This window comes from Lagopus leucura, unplaced genomic scaffold, assembly GCF_019238085.1.
Source record: "Lagopus leucura isolate 7727_CA_CO unplaced genomic scaffold, USGS_WTPT01 Super-Scaffold_73, whole genome shotgun sequence".
Lineage (NCBI taxonomy): Eukaryota > Metazoa > Chordata > Aves > Galliformes > Phasianidae > Lagopus > Lagopus leucura.
This window is the reverse complement of record NW_024962252.1, coordinates 33,180,161-33,204,840: the sequence shown is the minus strand read 5'-3', so window position 1 is coordinate 33,204,840 and position 24,680 is coordinate 33,180,161. Positions and strand designations below refer to the sequence as shown.

Genomic DNA, 24,680 nt, shown 5'->3' with positions numbered 1-24,680 from the left:
TGTTCTTCTGTTATCTCTTTTTCCTACCAAGGAATCTCCTTATCTGTTCTGCATAGAGAAGCTGTTCCAAGATCATCGTCCTTGTCTCACTCTGAGGTTTTCAAAGGATGTGGTCAGAGTATACAATATTTTTATCCAATCTTGTGCCACTTCAGTCACTGTTACAAAATACAGAGTAGTCAATTTTCTTTGAAGTTTATTTTCTGTACCAGCCATTTTCCTAGCCTGGAGCTGGTCTGAGGCTCTTATCTCTAACACAGTACATAGATTTTAAAGTGAAAACACCTAACGCCCTTAATGAAAATTATGAAGACCTCCTTTTGGTGGTCACATTGCTTGCATTACTGTACTATAGTAAATTTCAAGATTTAAAAACTTGTTATTTTATAATTTCTGCCAAACAGTCATCAGCAGTCTTCCTCAAATTCTTTTGTCCAAGCCTATCATATAGCTATATGTTGTGCTATTTCAAATAATTTCTGCTCAGTTGAGTACACAATAACAATAGTATTACATGTGTTCAGTCAAGTACTTTTATTCATAGAATACAAATTTATTTTAGCAGTTTAAGTAGGGGAGTTTAATGTATATTTAGTCAAGCGTTACACTAGTGAAGGCTTAAGCAGATTAGAAATAAATGACTTCAATTAAAGAACACATCTGTGAAAATTGGTGTGTAATAGGCATGGATGAACTGTTTGCATACCAACTGTAAAGAAATCTTTAATTATTAACTATCTGGAAGAGGTTCAATCAAGGATTAATTGTATAGGACATAGTAAAAACATTTGTACTGAACACATGAAAATTTTGAAAATAAAAACATGTTTTACCTCAATAATGACATGAGTACTGCTCTCAGACAATGTGTTTTATCTTTTCTATTTTTTTTCTTCTCTTGCATGTAGTAGATACGCAGCCAGAGGCAGCATCTGAGATTTAGCTTAGTAACATTAGCTACCATATGCATTGGTAATGGGAGATTATTCCTTCAAATAAAAAACTGGTTTAATAGGCGAGGCAGAAAAAAATGCTCCACAAAAGAAGTGACTCCCACAGGAAAGTATTTTTTACCTAATTTTTACAGTTGGAATTCAGAAAGATTAAGGTAGAGATTCTCGGAAGTGATAAGATCTGGGCTAAATTTGACCTTACCCAAATTAGGAGTCCCATTGGCTTCCTTGAGGGTAAGCTCAGGCAAGTGCCAAGTGCTTTCAAAAACCCTGTGATACAGGATTTGCACAGCAGTCGATGGAAGGGTGAGAGTTCAATTCAGAGCAACTGGCTACTAGATCAGTGTCTTAAAGTTGTCAGTGGTATTCAAGGTACCATTTTTTTTTTCTAACACACAAAAATATTAATAAGATGGAAATGTGAGTCTACCTATGTAAAAGCAGTCTGTTGTACTGTTGTCAGTCTGGTTTTCTCTGAAATAGAAATAGTCTTACATGAGTATATCAGAATTTACATTTGTGTAGCACGAATTCCTGTGGGGATCCTCTGTACCTGTATGTGCAGAAAAAATAAGACCGTTTAAAGTTTCATTTAACATGGCCTTTGGTTTATCCAGAAATATTACCTGAGTGTTCAGGTGAATGTAATGGAAAACTCCAAATGTTTACAAAGAAGTCACTGTAGTGTTTTAATCAAAGCTGACACTTCTAGAGATAAATCACAGAGTTCTGCAAGGTTAAACGTGCCTTAAGATAAAATGCTGCACTGGGCTCTGTTCTTAACTGTTTTGTGGCCACTCAGAAAAGAAAGTATTGCAAGCTATTCACTTTAATTCCAATTGCTCATTATCAGGCAGATTACAACATACACAAATCCTTGTAAGCTCCTGTCAAGTACACTTCTCCATTTAGCATGACATTTACTAAACATACACCAAACATGACTTCTAGATAATTCTGGGCACATTTGAAAGAAAGCACTCCTGGTAAAAATGAATGTTACAGAATTAAAATCAGTTCTTCATATTTTATTTATTTATATAAAGCATTTTTTTCAGTGCTATATGTAACTAAAGATGATCATTATCTTTCTATGTAATTATCCTAGGATATCTAAGGCATTTTATTCACAAGCAATAATAAATCCCTGGTGCATATTTTTTTATCTAGAAAATCTAGTAAATAAAGACCAATGTAAAAAGAGCTCCTTTTGGAGCCAGAGATGGCTAGACATGTGGTTGGGAATGACAAACTGTACCTTCAGACTGCTGAAAACACTGCTACACCATGATTATCTAGAGGCCAGGACATTTTATTTAACTCCAACTGACAGTTAAATGACTGCACTCTGAGACGAAAAACCAATCAGGGAAAATATAAAATTTCTCTGACAGTAGCTCTCTAGAAGATATCCTCAGGCATTTATGTTACACGGTCTGAATAGGAAACTTCATGCTTCAATTTTCCTGAACGTATCAAATCCTCTAATTGAACTTCCTGGTTTGGATTGCTCTATCTTTAAGAGCAAATACAGAAACATGATATCATGTACGTGAATCTCATGGCTGAAGAGGCTGTAAACTTTAAGTCAACAAGATGTAAACAGCTACTGTTGCTTATGCTATTTATGGGGATAAATAGGTGGTTGGCACTCAGTGAAGGGATCCAATATACAGATACTTCTCCAACTAGATGCAGTGCTTAACCATTAAGTGTCCTAGTGATAAACAACCACTTGAGAGATTTCTGGAGGGTCTTTCCAAATAACTTGGTGAGCTTTATGGGGCTTTTCACTCAGTAAATTTTAAGGAGGATCACCAATTGCTGATGGAAAAACTGAGGCACAGAGTATCTCTGAGGTCACACAACTGAATGACAGTGTGTCTTCGTAGCTTCATAGCAGTGAAGTTCAAGAGATTTTTTTCCCACTCCAGACTAGTATCATGAAGTTTGATTTCTTATGTGAGTGAAGAGATGCATTGCTATTGTGACTGGTTCAGGAATATGATAAGGGAATTGCGTACTCTTCTCCTGACAGTCTCGTGAACAGATCGAGGCCTCTGTAAACATTTCTGAGACACATTGTACATGAATAGAGAACACAGCAGATGAGGAAACTGTCTGTTTTGTTGCACCATCTGCTGATTTAGAAAGCCATGAACATGACGAACAGCCAGAATCTGTTCTCTTTTCAGTCATCTGCTGAATGGCGCTGTAAGCATTGCATGAGCTGGAGTGCAGAAATGTTAAAAGTTGCAAGCATTGTTTAAGAGTAGAAGAATAATATATTACAGTATTGTCATCAGATCAGATGAGGAAGTGCTGGGCTTTTACCACCTTCATGGCTGATTTTTACTGGATTGCAGCAACTGCAAAATAGACTGAACATTAATGAGTTTAAAGTCATACTTTTATACTGTTACATTGGCAGGACAAAATTAGTTTTCTCAGTTTTTTAAAAGAAAATGCAGACAGCATTCATATATTCTCTTTTAATAAATATTTTTTGTGCAGTAGAATAAATTATAAAAATGTATAATGTGCTCACAAGAAATAATAGTGTAACCCATTAACATCACACCTTGATTGTTTTGCATGAACAGTGCTTTCCTCTTTACTTCAGTGGTGTGAACAATTGTACTCGCGATGCAGTAATTTGCTCCATTTAGGTTATCTTATGCTTTTACTTGCAGCTTGTATTTTGTTTATTACACTAATATGTTTTAGGAATGAAGGGATATAGGTTATTCCATGTTTGTCAGAACTGTACGGTCACTTGATGCCTTGGTATGATTTGGTATGATTTCCACTGACAGCATGATCATTACATAGTTTTCAGGCTATCAATGGAGAGAATAAGTGTAAGATCTGTTTCCAGCTGTTTATTGGTGTTTTGAAAGTATGAACTGAAAGATGCTTCTAATACAATAAGTTCATGTATAAAGACTGAATTTCTGTAAATTTTCTTTTGAGCACCTTACATGTCTTAATAGAAAAAATGCATTGTAAATATTTGTCTCTTCATTGATTATTGATGTATTTTCAGTTACTGCATGTATAGCTTATTCTTCCTTTCTCTCTGCTGAGACATCAGTGTAAACAGGCACTCTTCCTTACGGCTTTTGCAGATTTTTCAATGGGCAGAGTATTCTTTCCTCTTGTTCTGAAAGTTCCCATCTTGTTTTGAAGGTTATGCTGCTTATGAGAGTACATACATTAGAATTTTTTTTTATTCTTGAGTGTGTTTGTCCTCCTTCTTAAGTTCATTCGGTTCAGTCTGAATATTTATGAATATTTATAAATATTTAATATTTATAACACTAATGGGTGTTATCTTGTTCTTTCCTCTGGAAAAGTTCTGGTCAGCTGCTCTTGCTATTTGAAAACATTTTTTTCTGGGTTTAATTTCTCTTGAGTTAATGAATCTTAATATTTTCAAAGTTAATATGCCATTAGCTTTCTAAAGTTAATGTCTGTTCATTTGTTTTAGATTTTTTATTAAGGTAGTCCCAAAGATCCTACTATTTCTTGAAGAAACACAAGTATAGAAAACCTCAGTTTTTCTCTACAGTTTTGTCTTGGGCCTCCATTACTAATTCCAGACTTCCCAAAAGTATTTCTATCAATACTCTTTTCTTTCTCTCTCTTTTTTTTTTTTTCTCCCTCCAATAAGGCTATATAGAAAACTCTAATTTTCTTCAATTTCATGGTGAGTTCCAGTTGCCACAATTGTGTAAGCCTCTTTTGTTTGCCAGGAATTCAGGAGCTATGTTATTCTGATGCTCATTCACTGCTCCTTTTTGTCTACATGCTAATCAGCCATTACCTCCTTTTCAAAACATTGTTAACCAGACTTTTCATCTTTCTTCGTGCTGTATATTTTGGCAGTGATAGTAGGCAGAAAAAATCTTCTGTTGCTGATTTGTGAGCACTCTTTACACAAGTCTTGCAGATCCAGCTGGCACAGAAGTCACGGGCAGACAGATTGGTTTCTTCCATCGAACACAGTGCTCCTCCAGCTTTTGTCCTTCTCAGAGAAGTACAGTTGGTGTAGGCTTTGGTCTTATTTTCTTCATGATGTTGCCTCAAATTCAACAACAGTTAGGATTAAAGTTTACAATGGGCATTGAAAGAACCAGCAAGAAGGCAAAGTAGAAACGCTTCTGGGAGTTACAACCAAGAAGACAATGGGAAATAGCATATTTTATCAAATGGATGCTGTGCTTTTTCTTTTAATTTCTTTTCACTTACAGAGGAGCGTGGTAATTCAGTCTGTAGGTGCCTGATACATTGACCATACCAGCCCAGTTCTCTTTGGGGGGAGAAAGGACAAGGAAGAGAAGAAATAATACATTTTTGGAAGCATATGGTTAGGAGTCAAAGAGAACCTAGAATTTCCATCCAACTGTGGAAGGAATGGCTGTTTCCTATCATGAAAAGGTGGAGGTCTTCAATGTGTTTCCCTTTGCAAAGAAGCATTACTTTGGTCTTGTCTGGATTCAGTTTGATCCATATGTTCTTCATTTAAGAGCTAATTTCCTGTAGATATTCTGATGTTTTATAGTGATGATAGTTGCATCAGAAAATGAGATAAATAGTAGATTGTCAGCAACATACTCCTAGCAATTGAACACATGCCATATCACTCTCTCTCTCAGCAGTCTCATATGGATAGAAGTAGATTATATAGATCCTGAAGGTGAGGACCTTGGAAGAAGGTGTTCATACCCACCACTTTTTTTTAATTACTTGTAGAACATGAGTTGCAAGACTACTGTGTTAATGTGACTGTGTAATAGTAGATACAAGGGTCTGAAAACAAGAATCTGGAGATTGCAGTACCGTGGTTGGCGGAAGTTTTATGAATGCCTCCAGGAAGTTGTCAGAAATTCCATCTGTTGTTCGTACACCACTAGGAGCTCTGGTTCGTCTAGTCTGTTGCTTCACACTACATATGGATACACTCAAAGATTTTCATTTCTTGATGGAACATCTTCTCCATCTGACACTGAGAGCCCATCTTCCATATTTTCTTTTTTTTTTTTTAAACTTCTGGTATTTATCTTGACCTGTTTTTAGTGGTGTTCTGGTATCTATCTTGGATCTTCTGAAGGGTAGCTATGCTAGGACAGGGATGGCATTGATTCATGTCTTGATGATGCAAAAAATTCCAGGTGTTTCATCTGAAAGGAGAGCACAGATGTGTTCTTTTCCTACCCAGAAACTTTACATTGAGCAACACGAATTTCAAATTGTTCTCTACTTGTTCTAAGCAATTGGCAGCAAATACTAGCTTTTGGTGTTTATTCCAATCTGTGGTGTTCTGGGAAAGTGACTCCTCACCCCAGACATACTAAGGATTTGGGAAGGAAATATATGACAGCACATAAGATTTTTGGACAGATCTGACATGCCTGTTTTTCAGATTCTTATGGCCTAGAAGCATTCATTATACATGTAGTCTCTTATATTTCAATGCTCAGCCTTTATACAGAAATAAAGAGTGTGAAGGTACTGTTGAAGTGATAATCTAGTCTGAATACTGAAGTGGGTTTCTTCCAATTTTTTAAAGACTCTGACAGGAGAAGGAAACAGATACTGGCATGCATCAGAGATGGGTATATAATGGCAGGGCTTCTCCAGTAGAATGGGAAACAAAAGATTTAGTAGGTTATAATAAGCAAAACATCTCAGTTTTGATCTTTTCTGGTTTGTGTGATTTTGCATCAGACTTTGAGACCACAGAACCCTTCCTCCATAATTTCTTATAATCAAATTGCCAGGGAGAATGTGTATATCACAGTGAGATTGATATTTTTATGACAATTGATAATACCTCATGCTACTGTAGTTGTTAAATATGAAGATTAAAGGACATCCTTTTTTCTGATATTTTGTATAATAAGAAGGTAATTTGATAAGGCTTTTGATATGGAGACAGAAGATTTGCATGTTGAGTCAGTGTCCATATCAAAATTCTGGGGGTAAGCATGGAAAAGATTTAAGGTTTCAAAATATCTGGACAGGATCTCTATATTCAGAATGACAGCTGCATGCATGGTGTTTGAAAAGCCAATATATAGCAGAGTTTTAAAGGTAAAATTTGAAGCAATGATCACATACATTTTCATTACATCAGTAGTTACGCTTAGCGAATCTCTGCACATTATGGACTGGAAGAAGTACACTCAGCACAGTTCTAATGGCAGTGATTTGCTTCTATGTGTTATGTATATATACATGGAGACACACACATAGTCCACAAAAAAACATAGACTGTCAAAAAACAGTCTGTTCTATCAAGTTTGTTTGCAAAAAAAAATTTAGTGTAGAATTGGGTTGGATAAATCATCTATTCTGCAGGTTTATCTTTGGCTGTCCAAATATTCATCCTGTTTCATTTATGTCAGTGACTTACCAAGTTTATCCTTCTACAGCTGTTTTTTAAGTGAAAGGATTTCAGTGTACTAAGCTGTGATGTGCTCAGATTGTGGTGAAGTTCTTTTCTAAAAAACAAAAACAAAACTGTCATGGCTTGCATCAAAATACATGTGATTCTAGAACAAGATATTGTTGCTAAAGTGGGGCGAACAGTTTACTGTTATGAGAATGAATCTTTAGATTCAGACGGAGCATGGGGTAATGTCTGAATGAACATGCTGCCTCTTTGACTGCATAAGTGAAGCATTATTCTTTCCTTGCTCTCCTTCTCTGCTGATTAACACAAAGGAAGAGAAAACCATGAATCCTTCCTCTTTTCCTCCAGGTAGGTAGGTGAAGGAGAAGCTCCTTCTCTGCTCTGTTTAAATGAATCATTGTCAGAATAGGTTCCGTATGACTACATGAAAGCTGGACAGCTCTTTTCTTACTCCCCTGGGTACCAGCAGAAGCACAGATGTTTTCAGAGGGGCACAGTTTAAAGCATATGCCCTCATTATGGTTAGAAAGACATCATCAATAGTGCCAATTTTCCTTTATTTTATGTATTCATTAGAAAATTTGAAGAAACTAATACTGAACGTAATGAGTTGCCATTATACCTAACTCCTCATAGAAAATCTCTAGTACTTTGTGAGTGTGTGGCATACCATTTAAATTACAAGATTTTATTTAATTAACTTTCATCTGTCTGGAAAGCACTTCCAGTGTAAAAGATTCTTCAAATAGAGGAATAACAGCTCACAGGATGCACAGAAAAAAGATTCACAAATTTGCATCAATTCATCAATAATAAAATGTATAAACATAGTTCATAAATGTTTTCCACTTACAAAAACGTTAATTTATTTAACCATCTGCATATGAAGGCTGTTATCCCTATCCATGTGCACTAGTGTCCACATATACACATGTGGTAAGTTTGTAGCTGTACCGTTAAAAGTTTGAGGAAAATGTGTCCTATTGCTCAGCTCTGTGACCAATGCAGAACTGTAGCGAAAGTCTCTGAAATTTCCATCCCATTCAATTTTTTATTACTGAAAATGTAGATCAGTTTGATAATAGTTGGACACAAAAAGAAATCATATTTTCAGTATGAAAATAGTGCTATTGGTTAGTAAGCTATACTACATAGATATATAAGGGCAGTAAACTGCATGGTTTTATTTTTTTTCCTTAAAAATATCTTTCTTTTCCACTCCTGCTAAGAAGGAAGGTATGTTTCCCATTAAGATATGAAGTGAATTTGTTTTTCACTTTTGCCTTTTACATAGGGATACTGAATATAAAGGACTACAGCTCTCCCTGGATCAGGTCACAGCTACCAAGCCGGCATTCTCATACGCAAATTCAACTCCGACCATAACGGATAATAGAAAGGGAAGCAAATCTCGCCTCTCGAGCACAAAGTCAAAATCAAGGACATCACCGTACCCACAGGTAGTTGTCTTTGGAAAACAAAATTAAATCTTTTTGAATATCTTGATCTTGACTGCTTTTTTAACCCATGCAATTAGAATGGGCCAAAGAGCGCGTTACTCAAAGGGAGTAAAACACAACAGGTTATAAGATGTTGAGACAGGGATACATTTCTTCAAAATGTTTCTAAAAAGCTAGAAGCAGTTATGCTTCAGCATGCACAGTAAATCATAACCAACAACAGTAAGAGCACAGCGCTCTGAGTTAATAACGAGTGAACAAAAGGATGAGTGAAAATGTTGCTTTTGAAATACTTGGTTTGAGAGGACTGGGAGTATTGCAGTCTGAGGAAACCTGCTTTACCTTCCTTTTTGATAATTCCAACATATCTAGAAACTTGCCAGATGTTTGACAGCAGTTTAACACTGAAATGTTAATCAAAAGGACTGAATTTTGGGTAGGGATAGAAACGAGCGAGCTAGTTGAATTGGAACAGGACAGCTTTGGAAGAGAGAAAGAACTGATAGGTGACTACTATCAGACTTTAATTTCCCAGATTTCATTTTCATGCTTCATGTTTTAGACACATGCCCCTGCTTATAGACTGGGCCAGACTCTATTGAGTCTCTGACCTGCAGCTTGCCTAACAGATCTGTGTGGCTGTTCCACAGACAGTGCCACTGCGTTTGCACTATTACACTGCCAGCCATTTATCTCAAATAAATCTGGTTTGTTGAACTAACCATTATGTTTCCTAAAAAATGTTGCACAACTTCAGCTCTTATTCCACTACACGATGTATAGAAGAAATGTTTGCATTCACGAAATAACATTGCATAGCTATATATTTTCAAAATGTCCAGACCAATATTTATCCAACAGTGAAACTGAGGACTGTAGTTTCTCTGTTCTAAACTTGCTCCCATGAGTGTACAATGTCAGCCCACATGTCTACATCATTTTTTGCTTTCTTTCCTTTTCTCCTCAAAAGTACCAAGGGTAAGAGTTTTAGAAGAATGACAGAAACTTGGAAGCTCAATTTTAAGAATCTAAATTTGCCAGACATTGTTCTGATTGTTGTTCAAACATTTGTTCACAAACATTTCTATGAGTTACTAAAGAGTAGCATTCTCACTTGAGTGCTCTACAGCAAATGATTGTAATAAAAATGATTTAAAGAATCAGTAAAATACCTACAATTAATTCCAAATTATATTTTTAAAGACAATTATCTATGATTTATTGAAATTACCCTTTGTTTCACCTTGTAAGACCCTTTCAGAAGTCATCCTTTACTAGTAGGACAATTGCAAATGAAGACCTATCATCCTCGCAGCAAAGTTTGCTTTTGGCAGTATAACTTTCACCAGCACCACTTCATTCTCTCTGCCTCCAGAATAATTCTAGAACTGGCAGTGCAATGCTGAGACTGTTGGTTTATCAGGGATTGCTGTCTGAAAGCTGAGGGTATTTAGTCTTCAGTTTCACTTTGCATCCTTGTAATCAGCTGACTGGTAGTAAAGTCACAGATTTCATCATTCATAAGCAAGCAGCAGCACAAGTTGCCAGTATCTTGAAAAGTGGTCATACCATTCATTACAGCACATCACCACAAGCAATGCTGGTAGCTTGGCTTTGTATCCCTCTTGTCCTCCTTAACCACTGAATAAACTGTTGAAATATTAAGTAAAGCTTTTGCAAGGATCATACAGCAGGTGGTATGGTCCGTGTCCCTCATCTCCAGCCCATGTAATTTGCCAGTAGTGAAGAATTAAAATGTGACTTGAAAGCCATGTCTGGAAAGTGAGGACATGGGTTTTCTTGTGCAAAGGAGCCTGGTTTTTTGTTTGTTTGTTTGTTTGTTTGTTTTTGTGGAGAAAGGATGCAAGCAATCTATTAGTAAAATAACAGCAGTGAGGAAAGTAATCTCTCAATGTTAAGGCCATCTAAGAAATTTTAAATATAAGTTGCTGGGGTTTTTTTTTTCCCTTTCTTCACAGCTTTTAATTTGGTACTTCACTCTTGATGAGAAAAGGGAATCACATGCTTTTTTGGGTGATGACTAAGAATCCACTCCCTTGCCAGCTGTGTGCCGTAGGAAAGCTACATGAGATGTGAACTGTAAGAAAACCATGTTAATAAGTTTCAGATGAATATTCAGTTCTAGGGCACAAAGGGAGTGTTTTGGTCACCTAACAAAATGACAACGTGTGGGTTTTTTTTATCCCCTCAAACCTAATGCAAAAACAGGCATATTGCAATATGGTGCTTTTCAGTGAGTTCATTACATTGAAGGCACTGGTCATCATCTGATTAACACTGGTTGATACATACTTAGTGGTCATGCAGACACTGTGAAACCTGTCCCAGGCAGGGATAGGGCGAGCAGAGAGGAAACTAACTCAAAATTTATGGCACAGCACAAGGATTTGCCAAAGCACTATGAACAGTGCTCTTACAGTTCTGTCCAACTAGAGTGGAAGGGAGCTGATAGAGGAGGTGGAAAAACTGGAGATGAAGACTTGATAGAGGTATGCAGGAAAAGGAAACTGTGAGTTGGTTAAAAGTTATCTACCCATCATTGCCCATAATAATAATAATAGTAATAATAATAGCTAGGGACTTTCAAAATCTAGTCCTGGACCTCATTTATTTTGTGTTATTAAAAGCTAGCCCTGGACTTCATTTATTCTGTAAACAGGAAGAAGCAACAAGAATGGAAAAGCATTTTAATTGTGATCATCTGAACAGTTGCTTTGGAGTTTAGTCTCCCATTAATGATGATTATTTTAAGAAAATATTTAAAATTGTCTGTTGTCTGTCTCTAATGAGAATGTTTTATGGTCAATCTGGATAAAGTTTTATTGCTTCATATCTTATCTTGGTTCTTGGATAAAGATCATATAAATATAATATATATATATATTTAGTGTATATGTAATGAGAAAGCACACATAGGGATGTGCCTATTATCAGTTGGATGGGGACTTTGGTCTGTGTTACAGCATTCACAAATTTTTGGAAGTAATAGATTTCTCCAGTAGTGTATATTAGTTATTGCTAACTTACCACCACAACTGATAGTGGAGGTAAGCTAACTTTATGACTACTTCAGACAAATAATCTAGGTTAATTCTGCAATCCACCACTACTGGACATATCCCCTCCTCCTTTAAAGAACAAGGTAGAGACATTGGAAACAGGTTGAATTCTAGTCAGCCTTTCATTTATCATTTCTTTCTGTAGCCTAAGGCTGTGGTAACTTTTAGCATATTCAAAAGCAAAGCAAAGCCCTCTTTTTATAGTAAACATAACTCCTGATCTGGTGAAGAGTCACCAGCAGTGGGGGTTATTTTAATGGACATGCTGTATTACTTTAATCTAAGCCTTTCACCATCTGTTCTGTCTATAATAGTGAATGCAAAAAGAACATATTTTACATTTCAGGATTACATTAGTAAAAAGTAAGATAAAAGTGATTTAAAAGCATGCATATGTTCTTAGTACAATGCTGCCCGCATCTGTGATGTTTTTTTCTCATGGTTAAGACAAAAATCAAGAGGAAAGCTGTTAATGCTAATGTAGTGAAAGTTTTTCATGGAAAAACGAACTCTCAGAGAGTTTCACTGTATATTTTGTGTTCATAACAATAAAAATCTGAGCAGGCTGACAGAAAATTAGATAACTATAACATCTACTGTTTGAACATTTGACAGTGTGTGTGGAGAAGGCTGATGTTGCTGCATGTGACAGAATAAGTGCTTAAGCCAGTCAGATACCTGTAAGAATGAGAGATCAGGCAAAAGAATATGACTCAAGAAATATTAAAATCATCTACTGGCCTAATTCACTTCCATGGGTTCCCTTAAAGTAAGCTTGTCTCAAACATGAAATTGGTATTTTCCTGTTCCCTTGCCCCTTCAGCTCTTCTGAAGTCTTTCTTCAAGTAAAAGGAGCATCTGTGATGGCCAATGGCTCCTTACTGTGTCAATGCTAATCCTGCTGGTGTGGCCTCACTGCTTTTGTACACTGAAATAACACTCTGGAAGACAGTTCCAGAGAGAAAGATTAAGAAAAAGATTTGCAAATCTCCATTTCTGAGAGAACTGGGATTGTCTAGTCTGGAGAAGAGGAGGCTCAGAAGAGACCTTATGTTCTCTACAACTACTTGAAAGGAAGTGGTGGAGAGGCAAAGGATGACCTCCACTCCCATATGACTAGCGAAAGGACTAGAGGGAATGGCCTTAAGCTGCACCAGGGGAGATTCAGGTTGGATATCAGAAAAAATTTCTTCAAAAGAGCGGTTAGGGGTTAGAACAGGCTGCCCAGAGAGGTGGTTGAACACTGTCCTTGGAAGTGTACAAGAAATGTTTAAATGTTGTACTAAGGGACATGATTTAGTGGGGAAATATTGGTGGTAGTTGGAGGCTGGACTAGATGATCTAGGAGGTCTTTTCCAATCTGAGGATTCTACAGTTCTGTGATTTCTAGTATTTGGAACAGCTGGAGGACCATTTGATTTATTTATTTTGTTCTTTATGCTAGAAGACAATTTAGAAAACATCTGAAGTTATTGCCTGTCTGAAGAAGTTCTTCATGATGTTTAAGTTCTCTTCTGGTTAGACTTCAACAAAGAACAAAGCTAATAAATTCTACTGAGAGAAGACAAAGGGCAAAAATGGCAGAAAGGAAAACATTTTTGGTGAGGCAGGCCTGAGATTAAGAAAAAAATGTTTTCATTAGTTTTATTTGGCCAGAATTTTCATTAAATCAAATTGTGTTTTCTATGGTCTTTCATCACTTGGCATATGGGAGCCTAATTCTGACATGAGAGATAGTGTTTCCACTGCCATCTCAGTAAAGCAGTATCTTTGATCATCCTTTCATTTCTCCCCCCATCAACTTGTCACGCATGCCTTTATTTGGAGACTCCACCTGTCAACATCAAATTCCCAGAAGAGGCAGTCTAAGGACTGCAGCAGTAGAGGCAATCTAATGATTCCAAATTGAGATGTAATTAACTTTGAAAGGAATTTGACATATTTTTGGCCTACGTCTGCTTCTGTTCTACCTTAAGAATATAAGCAGTCATACCAAACATCGGTAGACAACACTGGCCACAAGCAGTTCACAGTGTTATTTTAATTCTGTGCATGGCCTAGCAGCTGCCAAGGGTCAGATCTCAAATAATCATCATTTACATCAAGTACAAAGAAAATGCATGAAGCATTGTTGGTCTTGTCTACATGGTTATATGACATTACATGGTGCATTTCTGACATGCTGAACATAGACTGTTTGATATGGTTTCTCGTTCTTGTAAAAGTCTGTGCAACTGAATCTCTTCTGGTTAGGACCAAGATTTAAAAAGAAAAAAAAACATCATTTTTTCAGTTAAATGAGCTTCCTCAAAAGAAGCCAAGCTGGGCCCTGCTGCATCCTTAAAAGCAGAGAATAGATGGAAGAATATACAGTAGAGCCAAATGAAATTCAGAATTTTCAATTTGAAAGATCTTTGGCAATTAGTACTCATTTATTACCATCATAAGTTGTCAAAAAATATGAAAATTCACGATAAAATTATTGAGAAATATATTTTCTTGTCCTTCTCATCAAAGGAGTACATAGTCCTGGTTTTGTTTTTAATAAGAAGATAAATCAACTTTCAAAATTTTTATACTTAAGATTTATATTTATATCGTCTTACATTTCTGTTTGAAACTTTTTCAATTACAAAAAATCTAGTTTATAAAAAACAATTAAAAAAAAAACAAAACAAAACAAAAAACCCACCTATAAATAATACCAAAGGTAAGAACAGGTACAAAAGCAGTTTTTTGTTTTGTGAATTTCTATCCTAGCAAAAATTGCATAGTTAAAATTTTCTTTTTTTTTTAATTGTAAACTTCATTTTGTCCATATATTTTCTTAAAACATTTACAGTAATTTAGTTATTATTTATGAAGACATATTTGTGACTAAGCGGTTTGAAAATGTTAGATTTGAAAGGATAGCAGAAAAGTTAAGTGTACCAGTTGATTACTTAAAAATATGATGGCTGAATAGAATTCCTAATTATCTTGAGCTGCTGAAATTTAAAAGAGTTCTTTTGTGGCTATCTAACTATATTACTTTCATTCAAAGTTAGATGTATTCTTTCATTATTAAAACGTAGCAATGAGTATGGTGATACTAGCTTGCTGGCCTCCTCCATGTCTACCAGAAAGTTTTCTGCCTACAGGTATTCTATCATATACTAACAAAATATAATTTACTACTTCAAAGCCACGACCCTTTCTTTCTTGCCTTTAAATAGCCTATCTTGTTGACAAACAGTATTCACAAATATGAACTGGAATAGTGAAGCAATACCCAATTAAATGCCAAAACTGAAGTAGTTCCACTACTGATGTTGCACAGATGGTTTGAGTTTCTGAAAGTCAAACATCTGGTCAATACTTTCAATTGGTAAGTGCATAAAACCTTGATCCTGGCTGATAATGAGGAGTTTCATAGCAACTCAATCTAATGAAAAGGAAGGTAAGTTTATGTTTTCAGGAGAGAGGCCTAATGCCTATTAAAAGAAAAAAACAGAGTGGGCATCTGGAAGGTGAATGATGGAATGGGAGAATTCCAAGGTTTCATGCTGTAATACATTGATTTGTGACATGAGTATGCAGTATTGAAGAGGTGAGCATGTATGGCTTTGGTCTCATCCCAGACTGTAATCATGGGTGAAATTGATTTAAAGATGTTCCACGCAGTTTGACATTTCCAATAAATAAAAAGATTAAAAAATGAGATAGCTAAATCCTAGGAGGTTAAACAAAAATTCTTTTTTTTTCTCTCCCAGGAAAGTATCCAAAAGTTTCAAACACTTACTAAGAATATCTAGAAATTTATGGAATTTTACGTAACCCTTATTTCTGCCATAATAACATTCATTCTCCTACTCTGTCTGTGCTTTTCAAACTGCTGGCTAGTTCTTTTTTTTTTTTTTTTTTGTCTTGGGATGGCTCTGCTTAAATGAGGGTGACAAAATGTTTGCTCTATCTGCTTTAGCAATCAGTTGTTTTTGGGTTTTTTTTTTTTCTGGCAAAAAATTGCTGGGTTTTTCTTATACCCACTTCACAGCAGATCTGTGATTTCTAATCTCCTACTAACCTACTATCACTTTTGAGCTTTTCTCTTTAGTAGTTTGGGGAGTCCCAGTATCTACAGGAAAGTTTCTTGTCCCAAATAATAACAGAAAATAAGTTTCAGAATATCCAAGGTAAGAAAAAAATAGAAAAGAGAAGGGACTTTAGGAAAAAGAACTTGCAAACACATTCAGTTTCAATTTGACATGAGAGAATGCTCTAGGAGTGGTGTTATAAAAAAAAGTACTTTTTCAGAAGAGCCTTGGAGCACCATTGTTGCACATAAGCAGCAGCTTTCAAGGCAATGAGAAAAACCTGGACATATTAAAAAAATATTGACTTGCCACACTGTTGTTGGTGATCCTAATATCACACATCATAAAAGAGATGGCTATTAAGGGCTGACATGGGATGTTTTAGACGTTCATGATGTCTGTCCTGTCATCTGTGAGCTCATTAAGGATGTAATACAGGAAAGGATGAGGAGTCCCATCAGAAGGTAAAGACGTGTGGGCATGCTAATGAAAAACGCTCTATTCAATGCATACTCTCTATATTTCCAGTGCCGATACTTCAGATTTCATTGATTCTCAGTAAATTCCCTGCTGTTTCTCCTATTTTTCAGTACTCTGGATTTCACACCGAGAGATCTGAATCTGACCATGAGAGCCAGTGGGGTGGCAGCCCCCTCACCGATACAGCCTCTCCCCAGCTGTTGGAGCCTGTGGACAGGCCGAGCTCCCAACATCATGATGTCTCCTGTGCCTACAGACAGTACTCGGACCGCAGTGCTCTCTGCTATGGTTTTGCACTAGATCACTCAAGGCTAGGCGATGACAGACATTTCCATACTCAGGCCTGTGAGGGAGGCAGATGTGAAGCTGGCAGATACTTCCTTGGCACACCGCAGCCAGGAAGGGAAGGCTGGTGGGGCTCCCGATCAGCCTTGCCTCTGACTAAGTCGTCCCCTGAAAGCAGAGAAGCGTATGAAAACAGTATGCCCCACATAACTTCAGTGCACAGGATTCATGGTAAGAGATAACGGGATTTTCAGAAGTGGTACTTTCTCAAATGAAGCAACAGTTTCAAAGTCATGACACAAGTGGGCAACTCTATGCAAGATAGAGGAAATAACGCATGTTCCTAACTCAGAGGTCATGGGTATAGATATGAGAAATACTTATAATTCAAGTTGTTTAACAGACTGCTTAGCATGCAGCAAAATATACATAGGTTGCTCCAAAAGTAATGCCTCTTATTTATTTCCACGGAAACTGCAGCAGCTAAAAGTAGCGTGGTAACAGTATTTGTTAGAGCAAATTCTCAGCTTCAAAATACTATTTTTCAACAGTCACCCACCATTAGGTATCTGTTGGGTTGCACCCTCAGTGTATTAGCACAGTTTCAGAAAGTGAAACTGATCAAAATGTCACAAGGAAAGGCTGATTTTGTGTTTTGATAAATCCAAAGGCCCTTAGGTTTAAAAGGCAGTCTGAGAGATGAAAGATTGCAGCTGACACCAAAATCAGAGTTTAAGGTTGTAAGGGCAGATGTATCGTAAAGTGCTGCTTTTCTATTAAAATAATCTATCAAACACAGGTTGTATCTAAAGAATTTGTAAGAGCTAATTAGCACAGTTCCATTGACTTGCAGAATAAGTCCTTTGGAGATAGAGAAGAACGGTTCTATTTTACTGTAATCTGAGGTAAATTGTCCTGGAAAGCAAAGAGTCTACCATGGACATTCCTGATGACTTCACCACAGTTCACTTGCCTCTGTGTAGTTTTCTGTCTGCAAAACAATGTTCAGAGTGCATGTTTTTAAAGACTGCTTGCTTTCTTCAACCCCAATTTTTGTTGTATTTCTCTTTCCTAGGAAGAGGACACTGGGATGAGGACAGTGTTGTTAGCTCGCCTGATCCTGGCTCTGCCAGTGAATCTGGTGACCGATACCGTGCTGAACAGTATCAGAGCAGCCCACATGAGCCCAGCAAAATTGAAACTCTAATAAGAGCCACCCAGCAAATGATCAAAGAGGAAGAAAACAGGCTACAGTTACGGAAAACAACCCCTGATCCACTAATCTCCATTAACGGCACAGGGAAGAAACATACAATTTGTTTTGCAAACTACCCGCAGCAACAGTTGGCAGGGGATATCTGCCGCATCCCGACAGTTGCCAACACTCCTCCCTGTGAACACATCCAGCAACGGGATGGAAAGATTATGAGCCCTCATGAAAATGACTATGACAACAGCCCCACAGCACTGTCTAGGATAAGCAGTCCCAGTTCTGACCGAATATCAAAACCTAGCTTGGTTCTGGCTAAAGACTACCTGAATACAGACATGTCCCCTCATCAAACTCCAGGTGATCATCCAGCAGCTTCTCCCAATTATTACAACTCCCACAGGCAGTACTTTGATAAACATGCTTACACATTAACTGGGTATGCCCTGGAGCATCTATATGACACTGAAACCATTAGAAACTATTCACTAGGCTGCAATGGATCACACTTTGATGTGACTTCTCACTTAAGGATGCAGCAAGATCCAGCTGCAGGACACAAAGGGACATCTGTTATAATAACCAATGGAAGCTGACACTTTTTTCTAGAAACTTTTGTGCTTTAAAAAGTAACCTTAGAGATCTAATTGGAAGATATAATATGTTTTCATGCCCTTGTCATTACCAGCATTTGATATATCACAGTGCACTAGAGAGACTAACCTAAGGTTTGGGAAGACGAGTTAGTTAACAAATGTTACTTTTAAAACATAAAAATGCACTGGCATGCAGGGTTAGAGGGAATGGAGCTAAACTCAAAGTTGGTGCCATTTGAGGTATAAAATATGGAAGAGATCTAGGTAGGGAGAACCTGGGCAGGCTAGCAGAGTCATTTACATGCACTGTACAAGAGGGGTTGTTTTGGAATTGCTGCCCAGAGCAGACCTTCTGAACCGTGTCTGTTCCACACATCCCAGATAACAAAACTGCTATGCACTATCACAGAAAGTTGGAATGTGATCCTGTAAAATACACATCAAAATGTGTATTTCTGGCTATCTTTTTATTCCCTAAAGGCCAAGGGTGTTATGCTGCTCCATGGTATAAAACATCCATGGCCAACCAATACAAAATCAAAAAGGGGAGAAAGAACTCAGACTTGTTATTTTCTTGTGTACTCACATGCATAGTTATTTACATACACTTGATTTGAAAGGAGTCAAATGAGCAGTATCCTCATAATTAGAATAATCAAATACTATGAGTGTATTTAAAAGAAAGAAAGAGGGTCTTTCTCAGCGTAGTTTTGAGAAATGTTTGTCTTGATGGAGAGATGGGAGATTGCCCTCATTTTTGAAAGGTTGCAAAAAGGGGGAAGTGGTGTGAAATGGAAAAAAATCCTTGGGAGAAACAGAGAGAATAGACTGGATGTAGGAGTGGTCAAAGATACACACATTTAACCCTGTGGCTATGTATGACATTCAGTAATATTTACAGCATAAGAAAAAGTGCTTAAAAATTGCCAAATAATGAAGAATCAAATCAAAACACAAAAGAAACTCAATAGAATAAGAAATTTTTCTGTAAAATACAAAAGCAACTGCACAGCTATAAGAACATGGCAGGAATAGATAAAAACATCATGGAGGTTTGTCCTAATTTTATACAAGTGTTGTAGCAAATTAAGAAAGCATAGAAGGTTATAAGTATTCTGACATAAAGAGGAGTAATTGGTATGGCTTTGAAAAAGTAATATACATTGTTTTCTTCATTACAGCAAAAAAGAAAAAAGAAAAAAAAAAAAGAAAAAAAGGATATATGAACGTATTAGGAATACCAAAATCAGTCATATATAAGGAAAAAAATTACTGAGGGAAACTGGGGTTCCAAAAATTTCAACTGCGTTACAAATATTGATATTATCGTGGCCTGTCCTGGAGTTATAGAAGATATCAAAAGAGGCAGAAAAAATTTCTGTGATTTTTAATAATCTCATGAACAAAGAGTCACTAACTGATTAGAAAAGATTCAATAAAAAAAAATATGCTAAAAAAGTAAACTAAGTTATTTGTAGGCAAGAATATTAGACCTGTGCTTCTTTTTATGGCATTTACAAGACATCTCAAAGTTGACTGCAACAGGAACAGGACCAGCACTCCTTATTATATCAAAATGAAGGTAAGAGGACTTGAGGTGGTTACAAAAATGAGATTAGCACTAAGTCAAGCTTCATTTGTACCCATGAAGAATTTCAACATATGGGATTGAGTCATCAGTGGAACTAAATATAAAGCAGCATGCTATGGGTGGGTTAAAAATATCTATTTTCAAATAAAATTAATGAGAAGCAAAAGCTAAATAATAACATTGTAAGCCACGTAAGTATAGATGTACTTGAAAGTAGAGGAAATTAACTCTCTGAATGTGGAATATTGTGTATAGTTCTGATCACTCCAAGGCAGATTGTGAATCTTGAATTGAGTAGTACCTTACTCCATAAGCAATCTCTATTGACTGCAGTGTGATCACTCCTGGTGAAATGTACGTTGAACACAAGGAAGAGCAACAGTCTGTTTTTTATTATCTAAAGCCCATAATAGAAAAGGTGGAGCAGAGCTCAGCAAAAAGATAAAGAGACTGAAAGATCTAATAAAAACTTTAAATAAACTGGGTCTGTCATCTTTGTAATGGAAAAAAGTATGGGGTAATGTCACTGGTGTTTACCAAGCTCTGCACAGAAGAGAGATAAATAATGCTCTAAAACTATTTGAACTAGTGACAGAAATGAGAGAGGGCATTGAATGTTAGCCAAAGTAAAATGAGAACAAAATGATTTGGCAAGAAATGTATTTGACTAACTGCCAAATGAATAACAAAGGTCTAGAGATTTTTGTTTGTTTGTTTGTTTTAAGATAAAAGCAAAGCAAATAATTGAAGGGGAGAAAAACATTGACAACCCATAACTCAGAGGTAGGAATGGATCAAAATGGACTTCTTTCAGCCCAACAATTGTATATCTTCCAAAAGCATAGTAACAACAAAGTATTTTTGATAAATCCAGCTCTGGATAAATCTTTATTTCACTTATTCATAAGAATAATATGGATAAACTTGTATTTGGAGTCTCCTTGTACAGTATTAAAATACAATTTGCAAAGCAAATTAGAGTAGAGGTACACGGTATCGTATTATCCTTACTAATACATATAAAAAGAAGTCTAACTATCAATATTATTTCGTATTACTGAGGAATTTCCTAAACTGTTTAGATGAGTGGGATTCCGTCAGCACTAAAGTATTTTAGGGTCATCAAGCACCCTTGTTATCAAACTTTTAATTAGAAGGCAATAGGGTTTTTGAGATCAGCTTGTCTAATGGTCTAATGGCCACAAGTAGTCAGTAGAAGATAGTTTGGGCATTCTGATAGGCACTTTGGAAAAACAGAAGACTTATAAAGCAGGCAGGCACAATATAGAATATTTCTATCTGTACAATTTCATCTAGGAAAAAGCCAGTGTGCTGTGCAATAAAAAAAATCCCCACTGTCATTTAAGTTCAAAATAAAAACTTCAAAACTGTTGTTACTTCTCCTATTTTCAACAGTACCAGTCCACTACAGTGATAAATGCAACAAAATGCACTGTAGTAACTAGGATACCTGATATATCAGTAGAGAGGTAGAAGAGTCTGTTTCTGCAGCTGTGTTCTGCTACAGGCATAGGCTGATGCTCAGTTCCCTCCTGGAGTTTCAGCAACTGTTCCTCCTCAGCACTTCAGTAGATGCCTTTTGTTAGCTACTTTGCTATTCTGCTGCTTTAGATAGCCAGGAATTTCTTCTGAATTGACAGAAAGCATTGAATGTTGTAAACATAGACTCTGCATGCTACATGCTACTTGTGCAAATTTGCAACCTTAATTATAGCATATAATATCACTGCAGCTCATATAACATATACTTTTAAATATGGTATAAAGCTTACCTTTTCCACAGCGTATTTATTTAATTTGAATTTTCATTAGTATCCTTTAGAGATATAGCTTTTTTGCCCCCTTTCTTTTCTAAATCAAATGGAATATTTCAGAAAATTGAAAAATGCAGTTTTTGTACCAAATACATAAAATTTATCACATTAACTAAAGGTTATCACTTTAAAGCAGATATGTAGGTTGTGAATTGAAAAAGAAAAAATAAAAATTGATGTGCTGTGTCATTTCTCTAACATAAAAGTGCTTTGCTATTTACATCAAATTAATATTTTGTAGCTACTCCAACAGAGAAGTGATGACAGCTCTCTTAAAAAATTTCTTACTGACATCAGTGGATGGTGCATTATGACTTTGGTGTATCTTTTTTAAAGTGGAAAAAACCTCCCTAATTTTATTCTTTAAAATTACACTCCCAGAATGCAACTGTGAACAAATTTGCACAACAATTCTTTAGTTAGAAAACGAACCTTACTCAGCAACTTGTCCCATTGACTGTAATGGGAATATCTGTGGAGTAAGGTACTACTTAATATGTGTAAGGGCCAAAAATGTTGACTTCCTGTGAGCTGGCAACAGGTTTGTGTTTTTGTTTGTTTGTTTTGAATCTCAAAATATGAGTATGGAAACAATGAAAGGTGATGGCTGTAATGGCTATGGTTCTGTGATAGAGTTTATTTGTATGTGCTTTGAAAACAAGCGCATCTCTGCATGGAAGAGGCTCAGATGTATTTCCTTAAGATTCAAAAGGCTTTGCTGATGTATCCACACAGTACTGCCACACTGAAACTCTTTTCTTTCTAACATTCTTAATCACTTTTATCTGAATCTTGTTTTTGTTTCTGGACTTGCAGCATTTATTCATTAATGTTCCTAAATATATTAACTACCATATGTTCAATTATGTGAACATCCTGAGTGAACTGGGGGGAAAAAAAGTATTTTCAGAAAAGGAGCAGGCACTCCAGAAAACCAGACTGGGTGTTGTGAAGGCCAGTTAGCCTTTCTGTTGAGGAACAAATCTGAGGTGTATGCTTGAGTTTTAGACCTTCTGCAGAATCATGTCTTGCAATGTGACCTGCCTATGTCTTTCCTAATGTGGCTGTAGTTAATACCAACAATTCAGGTTCTGGTATTTCCATGAGTTGCAAATTTAGTTGAAACACCTAAGGGGCTAAAGGCAGTGCAGGCATTGTTGTCAGGATCAATGGTGGATGAACAACCTTTTCTGTAGGTATACTGGATTAGCTTCAGACACCTTCACAATGTGAAAGAGGACCTCTTTTATATGCAGGTAATATTGGTGGTTAAATATTCTGGCCATATGCACTGAGAAGCAAAAACAAAGCAAAACAACAAAAAAGCCAAGCCAAACCTGAAGCAAAAAAAGCCACATTTTTTTTCTGTAATCCAATGGTACGGTGTTGATATAGCCTGCTAGAGGAGTAGTTGAGTGTTTAGCAAAGTGTTTTTACCAAGCTGTTATTCTGAAGGCTAAAAGCTGATACAGTCTTCTGTTTGGAATGATGCGAGCACTAGTGTGACTCCATTTCACGTTTCCTTGGAGCATTTATTAATGAAGAAATTATGTGAGGTTAACTTCACAGTGGCATTTAGCATATTTGTACAAGAGTCCTGTGGATAAATCTGGCTCCAAGTTGCTAGGAATGCATCCTTTTCTGAAAAGAGGTAATTTATGACTCCATCTATGAAACTGCATTTGAAAAGAAAGATCAAATACAGGCAGAAGCAAACCTTTCTTCTGATCAGATTCAGTAACTCCCTTCTCATATGGAATTATAAAGATTTCCTGTTGTTCTAGGATTCAAAATGCAGCTTTTAAAGATGTTTATTTATTGCAATTTGAATTGCATGTGATTTTTTTTCCAGATGCCAATATAGTGGGAAGTTTGGAAACGCAAGAAACAGTCTTGCTTACACCATTTAAAACATATGCACTTTTGCATTTAAAGGAAATAAAATCTATTAGGAAATGTTCTTTTAAGGCACTGAAACTTTTTCCCGAGGTAAATATTTCAATGCATAAAATATGCTAATCTAGCAAAAAGAAAAAAAAAAAAGCACTTGAGACATACTGAAATATTTCATGTTTGCTTTAAACCAATGAGTTATACTTTTGGAAAAAAAACACAGATTGCCAGCATTTTAAATACCATGCCTTGCAATGTATAGGGTCTAGTGACATTGTAGCATAACATCTGTAATTGGAAGATTTCCTTTGGAATGTAATGTAGGAAACACAATTTAGCTTTGTCAACAATATCTTGCAAAGTGTTCCCATTTATAATTATTTATATTGTAAATAACTTTCTGAAGTAAATTTGAAGTTAATGTGCATAAGATGTATTTATTATGTGAAGATTTTTTTGGTTTAAAATATAGCTGCCAATATGCAATTTTTGTCTGTTTTTCTGCATTTTTAAATTAATAATTGTCTCATAGAGGATAAATATTCAGGCATTAGTTTTAATTAATGAGACTATTTTTCAGACTTGGGAGGGTGTGTGGGAAAAGTCATTTTTTTTATACCTGTCAGTCCTAATGTAAACTTTGAATCTTGAATGCAGTTTATCAAGGTACGAAGGAATACAGATAATATACTGTTACCTTATTTAGGAAAGATATCTGAATCTGCTCAGGTATTACTCTGTTAGGAAAAGCCAACTCACAAGGGCTATCTCAAGATTAACTGTCTTCTCCTTGAACACTCTACTCC

The 24,680-nt window shown here is 36.2% G+C and overlaps 1 protein-coding gene across 1 annotated transcript in view; it reads left to right on the top strand.

Annotated features, from left to right (window-relative positions):
• SIM1 (SIM bHLH transcription factor 1) overlaps positions 1-18,555 on the top strand; it is a 39,764-nt gene extending 21,209 nt beyond the window's left edge. Inside the window, exons 9-11 of the mRNA XM_042890316.1 lie at positions 8,666-8,831; positions 16,575-16,980; positions 17,825-18,555. Of these exons, the coding sequence (XP_042746250.1) occupies positions 8,666-8,831; positions 16,575-16,980; positions 17,825-18,555 (1,303 nt within the window). The remainder of the gene's footprint in view (positions 1-8,665; positions 8,832-16,574; positions 16,981-17,824) is intronic.
• Positions 18,556-24,680: the final 6,125 nt, after the last annotated feature.